This window comes from Physeter macrocephalus, chromosome 18 (genome assembly GCF_002837175.3).
Source record: "Physeter macrocephalus isolate SW-GA chromosome 18, ASM283717v5, whole genome shotgun sequence".
NCBI lineage: Eukaryota > Metazoa > Chordata > Mammalia > Artiodactyla > Physeteridae > Physeter > Physeter macrocephalus.
The window spans coordinates 5,600,175-5,613,214 of record NC_041231.1 but is presented as its reverse complement, the minus strand read 5'-3'; the positions used below and the strand labels follow the sequence as shown (position 1 = coordinate 5,613,214).

The following is a 13,040-nucleotide window of genomic DNA, read 5'->3' as shown; positions in this document are numbered from 1 at the left end:
GGCCATGGCTCACGGGCCCAGCCGCTCCGCGGCATGTGGGATCTTCCCAGACCGGGGCACGAACCTGTGTCCCCCGCATCGGCAGGCGGACTCTCAACCACTGCGCCACCAGGGAAGCCCCCATGGAATGTTCTGAGTCAAGAAGGGAGTGATCTGACTCAGGTTGTAACACAGCATCTTGGCTGTTTTTCAGGTTTTTTTTTTCTCCAGTTTTATTGAGATATAATTGACATATGTCACTGTATAAGTGTAAGGTGTCCAACATAATGGTTTGACTTACATATTTTGTGAAATGATTACCACAGTAAGTTTAGTTAGCATCTCATATGAATACAATAAAAGCAAAAGCAAAAGGAGAAAAAAAAAGGTTTTTTTCCTTGTGATAAGAACTCTTAGTGTCTACTCTCTTAATGACTTTCATATATAACACACAGCAGTGTTCATTATGTTTATCATGTTGTACATTACATGCCTAGTACTTATTTATCTTATACCTGGAAGTTTGCACCTTTCGACCACCTTCCTCTAATTCCACCCCCTCACCTTCCTTTGGTAAATCTGATCTCTTTTTCTATACTTTTGTTTTTGTTTCTGGTTTAGATTCCACAGATAAGTGAGACCATACAGTGCTTGGCTTTCTCTGCTCAGCTTCTTACTAGCCTGTGCCGAAGCTTCCCTGTGTGCTGAAGCTATGGATGTGTCTTTGTTTCCAAGCTTCTTCTGACCTTTCGGTGTGATTTTCACCAAAGAGATGGGGGGACACTGGCCTGAGAGTGTGTGAGGAGCAAAGGACCAATGACAGGCAGGGGTGTGCCCGACTCACACGTGCACAGAGACGAGGCAGTGCGCTTGAACCCTCCAGGCCTCTGTCCCTTCTATAGGAGTGGGTGAACTCCGTCTGTTCTGCGGATTCTGGCCACGGCCTCCGTAAACGTTCAGACAGTGCAGACAGCATCATTATCAGCCTCACCCCCGACGCTAGTGTCCTCCAAACCCAGCGGCCAAGCCCCAGTTTGGCTCCTCGTGGTAGCAGAAGCTGCATCCCTGGCACCGCTGTGTGCACGGCGAGGGCCCCGGGATGCAGGATCCAGTGCCCGGCATGTACTTAGGAGCCCAGACCCACAGCATTCCAGAGCGCCTGGGCAGGTCCTGGCTATCAGTTCCGCTTCTAGCAGTGTCCTGGGGAGGAACGGAAACGCTCTCCGCCTCCCAAGCCGGGAAGGGAAAGGATGCAAGCCCCGTCGAAGGCGCTCGCTGCCCACCAAACTGGTTGTCCGGAAGATGCCCTCTCGGGGCACACGGCCGGGCCTGCTCGCCCCTCCTCCCTCCTTACCAGCTGTGTGCCCGGGAGGACCACGGCCTCAGAGTCCTTCTCTGCGTCTGTAAAATGTTGGCTGAGGATCCGACAGGTGTGGTTAGAAGGCGCGCTGGGTGCGCGGCCCCCTCAGCTCACGTGTCTCCTGGGCCGCTCACTCTGCGTCTCGCGCTTGCCGTCCCCGAGGGGCTGCTGCGGGCCCCAGCGCGCGCGCTCTCCCGAGGGAGCTGGAGGCTCACCTGGCCGGACACCCGCCCGCGTCTCTCCAGCAGCGTCCCCGACGAGTCCTGGCTTTACCTGTTGGCCCGCCCGGGGTTGCAGGGGGCAGCCGGGGAGAGCGGGTCGGGCCGGGGCTGCCCCGCGGCGCCCACCCCGCGTGGGCCCTTCTCGGAGCCCCACGTTCTCACCTGGGCTAGGGCCTCGGGAACGGACAGCGCGGCCGCCGCAAGTCCACCGCGAAGGGAGGGGGCCGGAGGGGGCGGGGCCGGGGCGCGTGACGCGCGGCGCGGGCCAATGGGGCGCGCGCCCGGGGCCGAGCCTCCTGCGAGCCTTCGCGGCGCCCGCCGCGTCACGTGAGCCCGGGAGTGAGCGCCGAGCGGGCGGCGGCGGCGGCGGGGGCTCCGCCGCAGCGACGCGGGCCGGGGCGAGCAAGAGCGAGTGCAGGACGCGCGGCCGCCGCCCCCAGCGCAGCCCGCAGGGCCCCGGGACCACCGGGCCTGGCCGCCGGCCGGCCGTGCGCCGAGTTCAGGTGGGAGCGGCGCGGCGAGGACGGACGCGAGTGGCCCGGGCCTGGCGCGCAGGGGGCCGGCGGGGCGCAGGGGAGCTCGGGGGGCGCGGGCGGGCCTCTGCACGCCAGGCCGGGCGCCCGCACGGCTGTCCCGGGCTCCGCGTGAGCGTCGGAGGCAATGTCGGAGGAGCCGGGGAGCCCCGCGCGGGGCCGGGGGCGGACGGGCTGGTGGGTCAGCGACCCCACGTGCCCACCGGCACTTTCCCCGCGCGGGCTGGTCCGCTGCCTAGGCGCCTGGCCCCGCGTGTCCGTGCGCGCCTCGCGGGCCGGCCTCCCATATGGCGGGCGCGACGGGGCCTGCGGGCGGGCGGGCGGGCGGGCCGGCGGGCGCGCGGCGGGGAGGAGCGGAGGGGTTACTGTCGGTCACCGCAGCCCGCCCGCGGGAGGGGGCGCGGGCCGGGGGCTCTCGGTGCCCCGCGGGCGGCGCCCCAGGCTCCCCCTGCGCCCCTTTCCCACACAGGTTCCCACACACGCGGGGACTCCACGCGGCTCCACGCGCGAGTGTGTCGCGGACGCCCCTCCCGGCTCTCACCCCGCCCCGCACACGCAGTCACACGGCAGGAACTCGCACCCCCGCGCGGCTAGCGGAGCGGGGAAGCCACCCCGCGCGCCGCCGCGGTCCGCTCGCTCTCCCTCCCCTCGGTCGGCCCCCTGTGGACCCTCCCCCCGACTCCCGCTGTTTTCTGGCCCGTGTGACAAAATCCCCAAGTGCCTGAGCCCCTGAAATCACTTCCCCCCAAGGGCAGGGTGGCTCGTGGGGAGCCCCGCCGCCCCACAGGTGCGAGGACGCTGGGCTCGCGACTTTGGGGCCTGCGGGCGGCGCGGGAGTGGAGACTCTTATTTTGAAGGGCGGCCCCCGCCCGCCGCCCCCGTGATTTGCACGCTGACCCAATGGAAGGCCCTTGGCCGGCGCTCGGCTTGTTATCAATTACATGTTGTTCCTGCAGCCGCTGTGTCCCCGGGAGGATAAACAGCAGGCCTGGCCGGGCCGGGGAGGGGCGGAGTCCGGAACAGGGCGTCCCTCCCCCTGCACGCAGCCTGCGTCTCCGGCCGTGCCACGTGCTGCTGTGTTTCAGGGCCGGCGCCCGGCGCCCCGCAGCCCCTGCTGGGCTCTCGGTGCCTGCGTCCACCCAGGCCGATGAGCCCTGCGTTAGGACCCAGGCGGTCTGCTGCTGCTTCCCCACCCCCCCGCCCCACCCCTTTCACTCAGTCAGCAAAGTTCTGCCAGGTCCTGTTTCAGACTCTGGGGTAACAGTCAGAACGGCTTATATTCTGGTGGGGAGGTAGACAGAAAATGAGGTACACAAATACGTAACTAAGATAGTTCGGGCAGTGGCATCTGTTAGGAGGACTGCGATGTGGGGTGGTGTAACAGGGTGGTCAGGGAGGTCCCACGGGGAGTGACTTATGAGCTGAGATCTAAATAAGGCACTCCCTCCTAGAGCGCTGGGGAAGAGGGGTCCACGGAGGGGAAACAGCCAGGGCCCTGGCCTGAGGCCATGAAGCTTGTGAGCTTGGGGCACAGCCAGTGCGAGCCGGGCAGGTGGAGCTGAGGTCTGGGGCGGATGGGCAGGGTCCAGCTGCTGGGCTGCTGGGACGAGATTGGGTCCCATTTCCTTGGGAATCTATACGTTTCCTCCTACCCCGCCCTACTGTACTTATTTATTTCCCCCTCTATTTCTTTGGTATCATTTAATGTGTGAATATCTCAGTTTATGTCTCTAAAATGTAAGGCGTCCTTTGAAAAGTATGTACCAACCACAAAACGTCCTCACATTTAAAAATATTAACTGTAATTCCTTAATATCATGGAATATTCAGTTAGTGATCACATTTCAAGAGAGAGTTTCAAGGGCAGGAGCTCGGCCCGATCTGCCCCTTACCGCCTCAGTCCTGGTTCCAGGAAGGCTGGAGTCCCCGGATTCCTAAGCATCACAGCAGAGGGGCAGATGACCACATGCTCACCCACTGAGGCTAACCCTGAAGGCTAGTGCTGACGGGCATCTGCATGGACGCCTGCCCCCGTAGTGCGTGCTCAGCGTGTGTTAGCTCGTTGCTGGGAACTAGGCACAGTTGGGAGGATCCCCATGCAACGCGTGGCACAGAGAGGTTGTGCCACCTGCCCAAGGTCACACAGCTGGCAAGTTGCAGAGGCAGGAGCTCAGCGTGGGCGACAGGGGAGAGGGGGTCTCAGGCTGAGTGTGGACCCTGTTCTTCACATTATGTGGCATTTCCATTCCTTCTCAGCACCCCATCTGGTGACTAGTGTATGGTTTTAAACTCCCAGTTTTAAATCCTTCGCTGAATATTTAAAACCAAAAGGCCGAACGTTCTCCTGCAGAACTGCCCTGGGTGCAAAGCTGGCACCTTGCCTTAGCTTCCTGGAGCTCTGTGAAGCTTCCTGGACACGGTCAGCAGAGCACGGAACAGGTGGGAAAATGAGGTTTGGGAGAGCGAGGTCTTGCCCAAGGTCACAGCTGATGATGACCTGGCTCTGGGAGGTCCCTGCCCCTGGTTGGGCCTGTTGCGCGTTGGGCAGTGCTGGGTGCCAGGTGCAGGACTGGTGCTCGAGACAGAGCAAGGGGGTGGGTGCAGACGTGATGCCAGGCAGCAGAGACTCTCTGGCTTTGGGTGCAGAACACCCTTTCCTCAACCTCAGCAAACAGCCCGCTATGGTCACTGGGTGGGGACAAAGGTCCGCAGAGGTGGCCCTGTCACAGCCAGACACTGTTGACTCTCCTTGGACACCGGACCCAGCATGGCCTTCAGCTCCCCCCTCTCCTCTCTGCTGATGTTCTCTGAGCCCGTCCTGGGCACCAGCTGCCTCACCAGGAGCTGGGGACACAGCCGCGACCCGATGGCCCAGCCTGCCCTCGCAGGGCCCCTGGTCCAGTAGGGAGAGGGCGCGAGCTGGGCCTTCCTGAGGTGGTGAGTGCTCCACGGGGTGCAGCCCAAGGGGTCTTGTCTCCCACGCAGCAGGCAATTGTGAAGTCAAAGGAGATACTAGCTGGGCTCTGGGACCTGGGTGCATTTTGCTCCCTCGAGTTACCGCCACAGGGCATGGCCCTTGCACCGCTAGTAGAGCCCCGGGAAGGTGCCGGCCCAGTTGAGAGCGTTTGGGGAAGGCCTGTCCCTGCCTTCCCTGATTCACAGAGCAGGCAGCTGCGACAGGAGGGGTCCGAGAACCGGAGGGCGGGGGGCTGCCCCCCTTCAGGTGGGGAAACAGCCCGTGAGGGCATCTAATTTTTTGCCTCCCGCTAGACTTGCCTGATTAAAATACAAACTGCCCAGTGATATTTGCATCTCACGTGAAAGAATCCTTTAATATAAGCCTGCCCCATCCAACGTTTGGACACACTTATATTAAAAGTTGTTCCTTCTTTAGAATCTGAGTTTCAAGTTTAACTGGGTGGCCTTTATTTTTATTTGCTTAATCTGGCAACCCTACCCAAGCTGCAGCAACACGGGGGTCAGAGGGCAAGTGGCCATTCTCCTGCCCCCTCCAGTGATTCTGCAGGAATGACGCCGAGGTCACTTGTCCTTGGGATGGCAGTGACTCTGCTCAGCTGCACAGGGGTGCCACCTGGCTGTTCGGGGTGCAGAGGGCCTCCTCACACGCTCACCCTCTCCCTGCCATGCACTCGCACCCAGTCACTTGCAGACACACGCATGTTCCTTCCCAGAATTGTTCTGGAAAATCTCTGTGCAACCACAAGAGCCGGGTTGTGCAATGGGCTTGGAGAGCACTTTTGCAAACAGGTGGTGCAATTTCAGAAAGCCCTCTTGCAGACAGAGTTCTCCCGTGAGCCAGGATGGACGCAGGGCCCAGACGTTCAGCAGCGGGAGGCTGCGGCTGGCCCCAGAGCCGGGCCAGGCGCCCCCAGGGTGGCGGGTGAGCGTGCTGCCCTCCTGACTGGGCCTCCTCCTTCCTCTCCGCAGCCGCCCCCGGCACGGCCACGCCAGCATGGTGGACCACTTGCTTCCAGTGGACGAGACCTTCTCGTCGCTGAAGTGCCCCCTTGGTTATCTGGGTGACAGGCTGGCCGGCGGGCGGGCGTACCACATGCTGCCCTCGCCCCTCTCGGAGGACGACAGTGACGCCTCCAGCCTCTGTTCCTGTGCCAGCCCTGACTCGCAAGCCCTTTGCTCCTGCTACAGCGGCGGCCCCGGGGCCAAGGGCCAGGACAGCATCTTGGACTTCCTGCTGTCCCAGGCCACGCTGGGCGGCGGCGGTGGTGGTGGCGGTGCTGCGGCCAACGGCGGCCCCATGGCCTGGGGGACCTGGCGGAAGGCACCGGCACCTGTGAAGGGGGAGCATTTCTGCTTCCCCGAGTTTCCTGTGGGAGACCCCGATGACGTCCCGAGGCCCTTCCAGCCCACCCTGGAGGAGATCGAAGAGTTTCTGGAGGAGAACATGGAGCCAGGGGTGAAGGAGGCCCCAGAAAGCAACAGCGAGGACTTGGAGGCCTGCGGCCAGCTCTCCGCCGGGCTACACAGGAGCCACCTCCATCCTGGGGCCGGTGGGAGAGAGCGCTGTGCCCCCCCGCCGGGAGCTGCTGTGGGCGGCAGCCAGAGCCCGGGTGGGGGTCCCGCCCCCGACGGCCCCATCCCCGTGCTGCTGCAGATCCAGCCGGTGCAGGTGAAGCAGGAATCCGGCGCCGAGCCCGTCTCCCCCGGGCAGGCCGCTGAGAGCGTCAAGGTGGCCCAGCTCCTGGTCAACATCCAGGGGCAAACCTTCACGCTGGTGCCCCAGGTGGTGCCCTCCTCCAGCTTGAACCTGCCCTCCAAGTTCGTGCGCATTGCCCCTGTGCCCATCGCCGCCAAGCCCATTGGGTCGGGACCCCTGGGGCCCGGCTCCGCCGGCCTCCTCATGGGCCAGAAGTTCCCCAAGAACCCGGCGGCAGAACTCATCAAAATGCACAAGTGTACTTTCCCCGGCTGCAGCAAGATGTACACCAAAAGCAGCCACCTCAAGGCCCACCTGCGCCGGCACACGGGCGAGAAGCCCTTCGCCTGCACCTGGCCGGGCTGCGGCTGGAGGTCAGTATGGCGTCGGCAGGCCGGGCATCTCCACGCCCCTGGGTGTGCTTTCGAGGCCACATTCCCCACCCTTGGATAAGGCTGCTTAGGAAGGGGAGAGAGGGGTGGGCAGGGCCAGGGCCAGAGCTGGCACACCGCCCAGAGGTTTCCTTGTGCCTCCAGATCCCCGGTCTGCAGTCTCTCGGTGACCAGGTAAGGCCGCGCCCGTGCTGGAGGAGAGGGGCTGGGCCACGCAGAAGGGCTCTCGTGGTAGTGACGGGGCAGCTCAGAACAGCGCAGGGCGGCTGCAGCCGTGTGCACCGCTCCCCGTGCCTTGGGGTGCCCCCAGGGCTAGGTACCGCCCTTACTCCCCCTTACAGCTGAGCAAGCAGAGGCTCGGAGCAGCTAAGTAACTTGCCCAAGGGCACGCCACTTCGCAGAAGGGATTTGAAGCCAGGGGTCGGATTAGAGAAGTCACAGCCTGAAAAGGCTGCTTGCCCGACCAGAGGCACCAGCTGTGTTTACAGAGTCCTGGGGCATCTGGGCTGCGCTCCCCACGGGGGACCTGGCGGTGGGTTTGAGAAGCCAGAAAGGCCAAGGGAGACGGAGGACCAGGCTAGGGGTGCTGCACTGAGGGCGGGAGACTCCTTCCGGGCTCTCGACTCTGTGGCTCCGTGGGGGGAAACCAGCTCTCCAAGGGGTAGGGGCGGGGGCTTGCCCAGGGCTCCCCAGCCCGTGGGAGGCCGAGCTGGGCGGCACCCCTGTGGCTCTCCCCCACCGGACCTCACGAGGAGCGTGTGGCTGTGTGTGCAGGCTCGTGTCTGCACCTTGCCGTCTCCACGTGGGTCTCTGCTGCACGACCAAATGTGATGGTGCGTGTGTGCGTTGTACCCTGGGCGCGTGTGTGCATGGGTGCACGCGGCACACGGGGGCAGTTTGCAGCTTTTGTTTCCTGCTGGGGTCTCATCTGAGAGCACCTGAGAGTTGGCCCCCTGGGCAGGGGTGCTGGCCACAGCGTCCCGGCTGGCCAAGGCTGTGGCGTGGCTGGGAGCTGTGACCTGAGTGTTGGATGTGATGCTGGCGGCGCCCCGCCATGGAGCGCCAAGCTGGCCAGAGAAGGGGCTTTTCCAAAGGCGCCCACAGACCTGAGGGCTTCTTCCAGAGCCCCAGCCCCAGCCCCAACCCTGCGGGCCTCCCGCCTCCCGGCCGGGTGTGCCTGCAGGGCAGCTTGTGGGGCCTGTGGGCTGGCGGGGTGCCATGTTCAGTGGTCAGACTGGGGCCGTGCAGGGGCTCAGCTGCAGGAGAGGGCGTCCTGACGCCTGGGGTGGGGCAGCTGGTGGCGACGGTCGGAGCCCCAGCCCCGATCTGCCACCCCCGCCGTTGCCCTCCAGTGGTCCCCTGGGCGAGCCTCCGTCTCCCGTCTGGCAAGTGAGGACTCGCTCCCTGCCACTGCCTGCCAGGGCTGTGCGCGCAGGGGTGCACGGCAGCGCCCCTTCCCAGAGGCTGTGCGGTCGCTCTCATAGGAGGTCAGAGTGTGAGAAGGACCCGGAAGGGGTTCGGCCCGGCTTCCGCGTGAGCGGCACTCGGGGTCGGAGGCACCCAAGACTCACGGGACTCGGCCTGCGTTCTCCTCGTGGCGGGGCTGGGCTGTGGAGACGTGGGGCCGCCTCACTTGCCCGGGCACTGTCCCCGGCCACTGCTGACTGTTGGGAAGGGGCCCCTCCCTCCGCTCAGGGAGGCTGGGTGGAGCCGCAGGGAGGGAGGGTGTGGTCTTGGTCAAGGCCACCCGCCGGCCGCTGCGCCAGGAGGCGAGGACCTGCGCCCTTCTGGGCTGCCTCAGAGAGCAGACGGGAGGGACCCTCAGCCCCGGCACGGTGGCCTCAGAGGGGCTGAGTTCCCCGTGGGCGGAGCTCTGTGAGCAAGAATGGGATGTATGGTGGGCATTCAGCTCTGCCGCTGTCTGAGCCCTTGCACGGGTCTTGCCCGGGACCCCCTTGGCAGGGACAGGCATGGTGGGTGCCTGGCACAGTGAGGTCTCCCCGGACGCCCCTGGGAGCCGTCCCTGCCGGCAGCCACTCCTGGAGCTTCTCCCAGATCTGGGTCTGGCCTTCGCGGGGTCACATGTGGCAGACGCACTGCCTGGCCGGGAGCTGAGGGTGCCCGCCCCTTGGAAGGGCTGTTTCTCCCCGGTTGGTCTTCAGGGATCCTGAACCCCTGGCAATGTGCACGTGACGTGAGTGTCCCTTAAATATGGTTGTAGCCTCCAGCCGAGGGACGGAGGTGGAGGGAGTCCTTCCAGCGGTTGGGTGGGAGGATAGATGGGCTTTGGGGCAGCTCCATCAGCACAGGACGGGGATAGCACGGCACTCACCCGCTCACAAGCACTCACTGAGTGCCAGGCACTGTTCTAAGACTCTCAGAGCTGGAACTGCCTCCACAAATCCCCACACTTGCTTGCATACTTCCTTCCACGGGGGGCTCATTACCTACTCTGGCCTCTAGGCCTACTTTGGTACACTTAGATTCCTATCCAAACCCCTCCTTCTGGCCCACGGGCACACGCGGTCTGCTCGCCAGCCTCCCCTCCGCAGCGCAGGCGCGCTCGGCGCTCTCTGTGCCCCGTGTCTCCAGGGGTCTCCTTCAGCGGTGGCTGTCGTCAGCCTTGCGATGGTTCTGGCTTTGTCCTTCCCGTGTCGCAGGCTCTCTGAGGCCTCCCGACAGCCCCGTGATGTGTCGGCACCATCACGTTTGTGTCACAGAGGGGGGCCCTGAAGCCAGAAAGATCAAGTCACGTGCCCACGGGGACAGAGCACGAACCACCCGCGCTGTGGCCGGCACGCTTCTCCCGCCTGCAGCCCCAGGGCCTCGCCCTCTCCCCGGGCACCTGCTGCCAGTCGTGGCGGCAGGTGTCCCATCCCTTCCCCAAGGCTGTCAGCTGCCAGGCATCAGAAACAAAAGCTCCTGACGTGCTGAGAAGGCTCCATAGTCGTAGCAAGTCCGTGAGCGGGCATCAGCCTGTCGTCCCACTTTAGAGAGCGGGAAATTGCAGCCAGAGCATTTAAGGAAGTTGTCCACTGTCACACAGCTGGTAAGTGGCAGAGCAGGATCTCAGCCCGCCTGTAGCCTCAGGAGGCCTCTGCAGCCCCCTCCACACCTCCGGGGGGGTGGCCCTCGCCCTAAGCCAGGCCTGCCCTCCGTGTGGGGAGCCCACCACCCCCAGACCCCTCTCTTCTTCCTGGTGGTCTTGGTGAGCAGTTCGCTCTTCCTCGTCTGGGGCTGGTTCCGGCTGTGGCATCGTGTCCTGTGCCCTTCCCTGCACACCTCTGGGCCGTGAACGGCGTCCCCCAAGGTCGTCACCGGCCCAGGTCACCAACCGCCCCTTCCTTCGGCGTCTGGTCCTGAACCCAGTATGCCCTGTTCTGCCCCCGTGGTGGCGTGGTTCCGGCGCCCTGCATGGGCCTGGGGCCAGACTGTCCCTATCTGGATCTGACCGTCTTGGAAGAGCTGTTTGCCGCTTTCCTAGAGGTTTCCTTGCTTCGCTCCCGGACGCAGTTCCGTGCAGCGGAAAGTCCCGTTCCATCCACAGAGAGTGCCCTCCTGCCGCAGCTAATAGGGATACTAACGACGTCCAGCAGCCCCACATGGTGGGAGGCCCCAGAGGAGGCTGGCAGGCTGACGCTTCAGAGCCAGGGACAGGATCCGAAGCTGCGGCCCCGCTGCCGCGACCCTTCCCTGCAGTCACAGAGCCCGAGTGCTGTCGGACAGGTCGCGCACTGCACAACCCTGGCGCACCGTTCCCACCGCAGCCCTTAGCCTGACTGTTCACAGCGGTGGCTTTCTGGCTGACGGAGGCGGCGGCTCCGGAGGGTCCTCTGGACCCCTGTGCTTCCTTGTCCTGCCCCCCAGCAGCACCGATCATGGTCGTGACTCCCCGGGGCCCAGCTCACAGCCGTCAAGCGACTGCTCTCCGCGCTCCTGGCCTCTGCACCCTCGCAGTCCTTGAGGCCAGTCTGCCCCTCCCTGTGTCCAGGGGGAGCAGGCTCAGAGAGCTTAGCGACACGCCCGGGTGGTCCAGGCAGTAGGTAGCGGAGCTTACTGCCCACCTGGCCCCTTCCCGTGACGGCTGCCATATGGGACAAAGTGGTGAGGGGGTACGGCGGGGGCCTTCTCAGGGCCCCTGTGCTACAGGGGGAGGTGAGGGGTGTGGCTGGGAACAGCTCTTCTCAGGCCTGGGTGTCCCTCCACTGCCTGCCCCTCCCAGGCATCCGCCGATGAGAGGCCGCTGTGGCCCTTGTGTCACCATTTTGGCCTCTGAGACAAGTCCTGGGAGGTGGGCAGGAATCCCAAGGACCTCAGTGGACGAGAGAGGATGGACTCTGAGGCCCAGGACAGGTGGTGAGTTTGCTCAGGGCCACGCAGGCTCGCCGTGGGGGCGGGGGGGAACCTGAGCCATCTGGCCACCCCACCGGCTGTGGGACCCCAGCAAGCCCCTCGTCCCCTTCGAGCCCTCGCTGTGCTGGCATCGGTCCAGGGAGGCTGGGCCTGGCTCCCTGACCGGGAGGGTGCGGCTGACCCCACGCCCCGTGCCTGGCGGGTGCGGGTCCTGCTGGGGGCGTTGTTGGAGCCTTTGCCTCGGGCAGGCCTGGCTCCGCTGGGGGCAGGTGGCCCGGGCTCTGACGGCCAGGAGCCTTGGTGCCTCTTCTCGCCTGCATGGGGCTGCAGTGGCACACGCCGCCTGGCTCGGCTCTGTGGAGGAGGCCAGGCCCTCTGCGGGCAGCAGGGCAGGCAGGGCCTGGGCAGGACCTTTGCTCTGGCCTCGGCTGCTCTGTCGCTGGTGACGCTGGATCAGGGCCTCATCGCCCTGAGCCTCAGTTTCCTCCTGCGGCAGACGGGCCATTTCCTTATTTGCAAAGGTAGCCGAGAGCACTGCTCTGTGCCTGCCCCGGTTGGCTCCCTGGGATGGGAGGCGGAGCGCCAGCCTCCAAGCACAGAAGCCTGGCCGCGTCACGCCGGGGCAGGACCCTGGGCTCCGGAGGGGCTGAGGGGCGCCGGGCCAGGCTCCCCATCTGGGGCTGAGGCCCTCCTGCCCTCCACCTGAGCCTTCCCTGGGCTTGTGCTGCTGCATCGTCCTGGCCCTCAGCAGGCTGTGGGGCCAAGGCTTCCACACAGAGGCTCAGGCCCGAGGTGGGCCGCCAGCCCCGGCCTGGGCTGGGCTGGGGACGGCTGCTCCGGGGCGCCACCTCTCCTACCTCGCGCGTGGCCCCAGGCCCACGGACGGGGCTGTTGGGCCTGGCGCTCCTGTTCACATGTTCTTACGTGTGCACGTGTTCACGTATCCATCCTTGTGGTGTGCACATGTGTACACGTGTGAGCACGCGCACCTGTGTTCGTGATGTGCATACGTGTGGCATGTATGTGTGCGCGCCGTGTGCATGCGTGTTTTGGGGCTAGAGGGGACTGACTGTCTGACAGCTCTCCATCCTCCCGAGGGCGCTGCCGTGTCGGCTCTTTCGCATAAATGCATGTGCTGGACACCTTCCGTGCGCTGGGCACCGGGCTGGCCACGGCGTGTGTGTCTTTCCTCATGGAGCTGACGGTCTAGTGGCACAGACTGACATTCATCAAAAAGTTGAAAACTGAAGTTGCAACAGTGGCCGGGGCCAGAAAAGAGAGGTGCCTAGTGGCATGGGAGCTGAGGATGGGACGCAGTCCTGGAGGGCTTTCCTGAGGAAGTGACAATTGAGCTGAGCTCTCAGGGATGGGTCGGAGGGAAGGGCGTTCCAGACGGGGAACAGTACAACAGTACGGGCACATGTCCTAGGGTGGGAGAGGCCTAGGGTGGGAGAGGCCAAGGGCAGGTCGTGTAGGCAGAGCACAGAGGAGGGGAGCGTGTGTGGGGAGCGGGGAGGGGGGGGGGGT

At 64.5% G+C, this 13,040-nt stretch overlaps 1 protein-coding gene and 1 long non-coding RNA gene across 5 annotated transcripts in view; one reads left to right on the top strand and one right to left on the bottom strand.

Moving 5' to 3' along the window:
- LOC114484222 (uncharacterized) overlaps positions 1-1,734 on the bottom strand; it is a 7,907-nt gene extending 6,173 nt beyond the window's left edge. The window contains exon 1 of one of the 2 annotated variants that reach the window (XR_008615750.1): positions 1,334-1,734. This is a non-coding gene — a long non-coding RNA (uncharacterized lncRNA). Of the gene's footprint in view, positions 1-823; positions 1,295-1,333 lie in introns of those variants that run through there. The other variant, XR_003676851.2, reaches the window with a different exon arrangement.
- A 165-nt stretch (positions 1,735-1,899) lies between these two features.
- The window catches only part of KLF15 (KLF transcription factor 15), a 16,522-nt gene continuing 5,381 nt past the window's right edge, over positions 1,900-13,040 (top strand). The window contains exons 1-2 of one of the 3 annotated variants that reach the window (XM_024117301.1): positions 1,900-2,063; positions 6,042-7,142. In XM_024117301.1, coding sequence (XP_023973069.1) covers positions 6,067-7,142 — 1,076 coding nt within the window. In that variant the 5' untranslated portion in view covers positions 1,900-2,063; positions 6,042-6,066. The other 2 variants (XM_028478941.2, XM_028478940.2) reach the window with 2 other exon arrangements.